At 45.0% G+C, this 7,619-nt stretch overlaps 1 protein-coding gene across 11 annotated transcripts in view; it reads left to right on the top strand.

The window, feature by feature from the left end:
* Window positions 1-7,328: 7,328 nt before the first annotated feature.
* LPIN1 (lipin 1) overlaps window positions 7,329-7,619 on the top strand; it is a 150,762-nt gene continuing 150,471 nt past the window's right edge. For 4 of the 11 annotated variants that reach the window (XM_054678267.2, XM_054678261.2, XM_054678266.2 and 1 more), the window contains exon 1: window positions 7,391-7,512. In XM_054678267.2, the coding sequence (XP_054534242.1) occupies window positions 7,432-7,512 (81 nt within the window). In that variant the 5' untranslated portion in view covers window positions 7,391-7,431. Of the gene's footprint in view, window positions 7,513-7,619 lie in introns of all 11 variants that reach the window. The other 7 variants (XM_063789289.1, XM_009442017.5, XM_001160223.7 and 4 more) reach the window with 3 other exon arrangements.

Below are 7,619 nucleotides of genomic sequence, written 5' to 3'. Positions count from 1 at the left end.
TCTTCTCTGAGAACCTCTAGAACTGGGAGGACACGCCCCCGAAAGGGTGTCCCTGAGCCAACGTGGGACCGCTAGTGCCAGCCCGTTAGCGTCGGTCACACGTCTGGGTTCAGTTCAACCCAGGGAAGCGCGTGCTGGTGGAAAGGGGGTTGGGTTCCTTTAGGGGCTGATAGTCCTGAGTTGGGCCGAACTCCACCACTTTCGAACTTTGTGAACTTGGGCAAGTTTTTTAACCTCTCTGAATCTGGTTTTGCAACTTTATTATCGACACTGCAGAATTTCTGGGAAGATGAAATGAGCGAACGTGTGTGTGGAAGTTTCTACCTGCAGCATAAATAGACATGGTGCTTTCGTCTTGCGCCTTGGCCCTTGTGTTGCTTTGTGTGTGTGTGCAGCTCGGGAGAGATCTTGGGAAAGACTTTCCCAGCACTTCAGCATTTTGTTATTGTTCTTGCTAAAGGGCTGTTTCAATGCCATCCTAAGAGCCCCAGGAAGCTCCTTTGTCACTGAGAATACATCCTCATGGTGCCACACTTTCCCAGTCCTTTGAGAGTGTCATTCTCGTGGAGCTAGGGGATGAAGTGAGAAGTGTTTTTAGCATGTTTTAAAACCTTTCACTTTTCTAAATTCATGCAGAACACCCGAACTTTAGAGCTGAAAAGCCCAGAGGCCTTCTCATTTCATCCAAGAACCCCTGGTATTTACTGGGGGGCAGAATTGAAATTGGAACCCAGGGATCCTGACTTTTTTGTCTTCAGCAAAGTTATTATGGCCCGGTGATAATGAGTTTAATCTTCCATGTGGGCATATAACCATATCTACATTGAAATTGAGATTATGTAAATATACTTTTACTCTGCACAATAAATTTATTGAAATTATAAGCATTTATTGAACGACAAGAATCATTAACAACCAGGGCTGGATTCTTAGGCATGTGACTGTGTTTTTGCACAGGGTCCCATGCTTGAAAAGGCCTTGTCCTGAGTCAAATGCTGTTGTCATCTGGGAATTCTGCATCATTTTTGAACAAGGAACCCTGCAATTTCATTTTGTATAGAGTCTTGCAAATTATGTAGCCAGTTGTAACTACAAATGAGAACATCCCACAAAGAAAGTAAATTGAGCAGAAGTGGTTAGACATATATTCAGTCTGATGTGTTTTGCAATTGAGGAACAAAGAAAGGAAGAGGGCTTTCTTTGTCAGAATGTGTGATTTTTTTTAATGGTTTATAGCTCCTTCCTAAATGGTATTTTGAAGTTTTAATTGTATTTATTTATTATTTATTTTGAGACAGAGTCTTGCTGTGCTGCCCAGGCTGGAGTGCAGTGGCACAATTTCTGTTCACGGCAACCTCTGCCTTGAGGGTTCAAGCGATTCTCGTGTCTCAGCCATTCAAGTAGCTGGGATTACAGGTGTACACCACCATGACTGGCTATTTTTTTGTTATTTTTAGTAGAGACAGGGTTTCACCATGTTGGCCAGGCTGGTCTCAAGCTCCTGGCCTCAAGCAATCCACCCGCCTCAGCCTCCCAAAGTGCTGGGATTACAAGTGTGAGCCACTGTGCCTGGCCCTGAAGTTTTAATTTTAAAAGAAAGGTCGTGTCCACTTAATTTCTTGTGATCTTAAGGAAATTAAGGGATGAATCAAGGCCCTAAAACCGTAGGAGAGATGATGAAATTGCTGGGCAGTGGAGAGGCTGTGGTGACGCACAGTGCTCGTTTCTCTGAAATCATTGTTTAGAATAATTTTATATGGGCCGGGCGTGGTGGCTCACGCCTGTAATCCCAGCACTTTGGGAGGCTGAGGCGGGTGGATCATGAGGTCAGGAGTTTGAGATCAGCCTGGCCAACATGGTGAGCCTCTGTCTCTACTAAAAATACAAAAATTAGCCAAGTGTGGTGGTGCGTGCCTGTAATCCCAGCCTCTCGGGAGACTGAGGCAGGAGAATTGCTTGAACCCAGGAGGCGGAGGTTGCAGTGAGCTGAGGTCGTGCCACTGCACTCCAGCCTGGGAAATAGGGCAAGACTCTGTCTCAAAAAAAAAAAAAAGAATAATTTTATATGGTATCTTACAGGTTGAAAAGCTTTTAATGAGTTAATAAACTGCTACAGACCCAACTGTCTTTTCTATATAGAAGTCTCAGTATATGATGTGAAATCTGAGACAAAATAAAAAACATTTGTCACGACCACTGCCCAGCTCTGTCCCTGTTTCAGCTCTGATTGTCCAAAGACTCCTTGGAGGAGAGAGGGAAGCCCATGTGAACAGGCAGCAGAGAAGTTTGTGTACAATATATGATGTTTGGGGTTGATAAATTATTTCATAATAATTTATTTAATATCAAGCAATATATGCCTTTCCTGTCTGCTTCCTCTTTTCTGTTACTCTAAGCGATGAAGTGTATCATGCTTCTCCTTTTGCTTTTGTGCCAGCAACTCAAAATTAAATGTAATATTTACCCTGGTATCCTAAAGGTTAACATTTGTGCTTTTTCTTCTTCACATGCATAAAATCACTTCTGCTGCATATGGAAGTACGATGGTCATTTCAAAGGAAAGCATTACACTTGTCCAAGTCACAAGATGAACTTGCTGCTTTTTCCTTGGAATACTATTTTTACTTGAAAGTATGACTGCCAAACTATGGTTATTTAGGCCTGAGTATTTGGCAGATATTTTCTTAAAAATGAATGAAGTAAGCTGGCACTCAGGGAAAATAACAGAACATATTTTGGTAAATAAATTTGTAACATTTGAGCTTGCAAAAAGAAATTAGAATTTTGGACCATTGTACCTGCCATTATGAACTTGACAGTTTCCCAACATCCAAAGACTTTATTAATGATAACAATGGTGATATGAAATAATGTGATTTTTATATAATGAAATGTATCAACAGTTGGATGATCTGCATGGCTACTAGATGAACTGGTATTTTACAAATAACCAGTGTGTGAGGGTATAAAATTGCGCATGAGTAAAAGATCTATTCAAAAGGGAAAGTAGACCAGTGGATTTTAATGTAACTGATTATGAAAAATTCATCAGTATAGTTTCAGTTTCCATATTGTAACAACCTTTAAGAAACCACTGCTTGTCAAATTTGATGTAATATCAGAGAAGAATATCCACAAGTATCTGAAAGATTATTAAAATATGCCCCCAGTTTTTCAAGTATATGTCTGTGTGAAATTGACTTTTCTTCATATACAAAGTCAACCAGTGCATAATATTGGAACAGATTGAATGCAGAAGCAGGGAATCAGTTGTCTTCAGTTTAGCCAGACATTAATGAGATTTGCAAAAATATGAAGCAATACAATGCAATTTTTTTAACTTGGAAACATGGTTATTTCTAATAAAAATGCATTGTTAGCATGTAATGGTTTTTTTAATGAATTAAAAATATATACTTAAAAATTCTCAGTTTTAATTTTAGAAAGTATAACATTTTTGTCTCAGGACCCTTTTATACTCTTAAAAGTGACTGAGGACCCCAGAGAACTTTTGTTTATGTGGGTTATATCTATCAATAGTTATAGTATTAAAAGTAAAACTGAAAACTAAAACTAAAAAATTTGAAAACTGTGAGATTACACTTAAGTTTCCACATCAAGTTTAAGGATTCCATATGGATGAATGTTAAACAAATTTTTTGAACAAAATAACCAGTACCAATACATTCTTAACTTTTTAATGGGTGTATTAGTTTGTTTTCATGCTGCTGATAAAGACATACCCGAGACTGGGTAATTTATAAAGAAAAGAAGTTTAATGGACTCACAGTTCCACATGGCTGGGGAGACCACACAATCATGGTGGAAGAGCAAGGGATGCCTTACATGGCAGCAGACAAGAGAGAATGAGAGCCAAGTGAAAGGGGAAACCCCTTATAAAACCATCAGACCTCTTGAGACTTATTCACTATCACAAGAACAGTATGGGGGAAATGACCTCCATGATTCAATTATCTCCTGCCAGGTCCCTCCCACAACACATGGGAATTATGGGAGCTACAGTTCAAGATGAGATTTGGGTGAGGACACAGCCAAACTATGTCAGTGGGTTTCATGTAGCTCATTAAGGCCTGTAGGGAAAAGGTAGGTTTCTGCTTCTCTTTGGAAGAATCCTCCAAGTGCTTAGCCTCCCAAGGTCTAGGTTGGTGTGATGCTGGGCTTGCAGTCAGAAGAGGTGAGGACAGGTCTTGGCTCCTGCTGCTCATTTGTCTTATGGCTTGTGCAAGTCACGCAGCTTTTCTCAGCCTTGGTTTACTCATCTGAAATGGAGGGGTGATAAGACTACTATCTGCTTTTCCTACCTCATTGAGTTAGGGCAATGAGCAGATAAGAATCACAGGGATTGCTATAATCCCAGCACTTTGGGAGGCCAAGGCAGGCGGATCACCTGAGGTCAGGAGTTCGAGACCAGGCTGGCCAATATGGCAAAACCCTGTCTCTACTAAAAAATACAAAAATTAGCCAGGCACGGTGGTGCACACCTGTAATCCCAGCTACTCACGAGGCTGAGGCACAAGAATCGCTTGAACCCGGGAGGCAGAGATTTCAGTGAGCCAAGATCACGTCACTCACTCCAGTCTGGGCGACAGAGCAAGATTGTCAAAAAAAAAAAAAAAAAAAAAAATCACAGGAACTGAAGCTCCTTGGCTCCTTGGCTGTTACTTACTTCAGGGAGTTAAACCTTTAATGCCTACACGGGAGGGAAGCCCAAAGATAAAGGGGACAGTCTCTAGTCTTTCATGTGTGGCACTGTTAGGGGTGGCTGCGTTTTCCAGAGGGAGCATCAAAGACATGTATTGATGCCTTCTCAGGACAGCTCTAGGTAAGCATTCTCTATCATGTAGAAAGAGGAGAATTTTCTTTGTATTTTCTGCAAGTGGGCGTCTCCAGACAGGTCAGGGGAGGACTGGAAAACGCAGTGAACGTGGAAGTGAGGGAATTTAGCACCATCGAATTGCCGAGGGGGTCCCCTCAACAGGCGTGTGCAGAAGGCTGAGAATTTCTGTCTTCACTAGGGGATAGGGGCACAATGACTGCTCTGCTCCCTGTTTGTAAATCTCATTCATGGTCACAAGAACTTGACGCCCTTCACAGAGAGTATATCTATGCACAGGTGCTCTGGGACTGGCTCTTGCTTCTACAATACTCATCAGAGCCTAATGTTGCCTCTGAATAAGAATAAAACATCATTTGTGTTTGCACTGATTTCAGCCTGTATTGGAAGACTGACCCTTGATATTTGCCACTTTGTATGCAGAATCAAAGCCTTGGCTTTCCTGTTCAACTGCTGAGCAGGCAGCTACCTTCCTCTGTTTCTAATTCAGCAGAGAATAATTAGAACTACTCAGTGCCGGAGGACTCTAACAGGTGTGGGAAGTTATGGAGAGCAGCAGTTCTGAGTCCAGGGATGTGAGAGCTGCTCTATTTTGGGCAATAGCGTCAAGTATTACAAGGCTTTCTGGCTGGCCAGGGGGTGTCTGGGGCCAGGACCCCGGGTTTCCTATTTGCTTTGTGTGCTCTGGGTCCTGGCCTTCTTGTATTTTGCATGCAACCTTTCATTAAAATAACCTGTTCTATAGATTGAGTTGTGTTCCCCAAATTAGTATGTTAAGGCCCAAACTCCCAGTGTGATTGTATTTGGAGTAAGGGAGTAATTAAGGTTAAATGATGTTGTAAGGGTGGGGCCCTGATCCCATAGGATTAGTGTTCTTAAAGAGGAGACACCAGAGAGCATTCTCTTCCTCCCCTGTCCCCTCTTCACCATGTGAGGACATGGTGAGGAGTCAGCCCCAGGAAGAGGGCCCTCCCCAGCACCCCACCACGCCAGCACCTTGTCCCTGGACTTCCAGCCTCTAGTACAGTGAGAAAATGAATTCCTGTTGCTAACCAGTCTATGGTATTTTGTTACGGCAGCCTGAATTGTCTTTGACAGTTACTAATCCCTATGCAGCTTTTGGTCTGATGCCAACACGTGGACTAGAGAGAATATTTAAAAATGCAGAGGTAATTCCCTCTTTTCCTCACTCCAGGATTGAGTCACAGGAAGATTTTCTGACTCAGAGAAGCAGAGTTTACCTTCATAGGAACAACAGAGATGTGTGTGTGTGTGTGTGTGTGTGTCAGAGAGAGAGAGAGAGCGAGCGTTCTCGATGAGCTCTGGCCTCCACAGAGCTTGGCCGGTGGTGGAAGGTGAGTGAAAGGAGAGAGAGTTCCAGTGTTTGTTCCTCTGACTGGGTCCCTCTGGGCTGATTGCCATGGGTCAGCTGACACCCTTGACACCCAAGGGCCGCAGGGTGATCCTCTCCTCCAGCCACTCTTTGGTGTGTTAGTTTTCTAGGGCTGCTGTAACAAATTGCTGGAAACTTAGTGGCTTAAAACAATACACGTTTATCACCTGATAGTTGAGTAGGGTAGAAGTGCAACCCGGGTTTCACTAGGCTGAAATACAGATGCTGGAAGGATGCGTTCCGTTCTGGGAGCTCTAGGGGAGAATTCATTTCTTGCCTTCTCTGCTTCCTAGAGGCCACCTGCTGGGATTACAGGCGTGAGCATCCGCACCCGGCATGCATCTTCAATGTCTAGCACAGGTCCTGATATGTGAGAGGTATTCACCTGGAGAGCTGTCGTGATGATGGATGGGGCTGAGTGCCTGCAGGTGGCCTTGGGGCCCGCTGGGAAAGAGGGTCCAGAGTGGCGTGCCGTGCTCAGGGCCATGTGGGGAGTGCAGCATCGCGCTGGACCCAGCTCTCCTGATGCTCTGCGGGGTGCTGAGGCGATGCAGAGAAACAGAGAGGACTCCAGAACCTTTCACGTGAGACAGTGGTAGAGTACAAAGTGGAGGAATTATTGTCTAGAAAGCACCATTTCCAGCACTCAGCACGAGAGGTGGTCTTTCCCTCCACACCTGCCACCAATCTCCTCTGGAGACAGAACATCCCAAGACAAAGAGAGGATAAATCTGGAAACAAGTAGAGCAGGAGAAAAGCAACCCGGGAACTGTGTGGCCTCGGGGAAGTTATTCAATCTCCGAGCCCTACTGCCTCTGAGGAGCTGGAGTGGGGAGGGCAGCGTACACAGTGCCCCGCGGCTGGCCGGCAGGGGTCATTCCCCCCTCTCTAGTTTCCCCTTCACAAAGTTGACAGAAACTGGCATCTTCTGGAAGCTTTGCATCCTGGATGTTGTTTGTCAGCTGGTCCCCAGGTAGGAGAGGATTTGCAATTCAACACTCTGCTCTTTTGCTGAGCCTTGTGACTTGGCCGGGGCTCCCGGGACTGGTGTAAAGGGAAGCACCGCCTGCCCAGGCTCCGGTGTCGCCCAGCCCAGCCTCCCAGCTTCTGAGCCGGTGTTGCCGGGGGACATTTCTCTCCTGATGCTGGGTGAGGAGGCAGACAGCACCCCACAGGGCGGGCCATGGGGGAACAGGACGGCATTCACAGCTCCAGCTGGGAGACCTCGCAGGGCAAGAGCTCCCCAGACTCGGCTTGGTCATGGGTAAGGGCCGGCCATGTGGCCATCTGCAAACACAGCCCCTGCTCTTCCTCCTTCCATCCCGAGGTGCCTGCGTACTGATGGGACCCGGGGAACATTTGCGCCCAGAG

This window comes from Pan troglodytes, chromosome 12 (genome assembly GCF_028858775.2).
Source record: "Pan troglodytes isolate AG18354 chromosome 12, NHGRI_mPanTro3-v2.0_pri, whole genome shotgun sequence".
In the NCBI taxonomy this organism is placed as follows: Eukaryota; Metazoa; Chordata; class Mammalia; order Primates; family Hominidae; genus Pan; species Pan troglodytes.
Note: the sequence above shows the minus strand (reverse complement) of the source record. Positions and strands in the feature narration are given on the sequence as shown.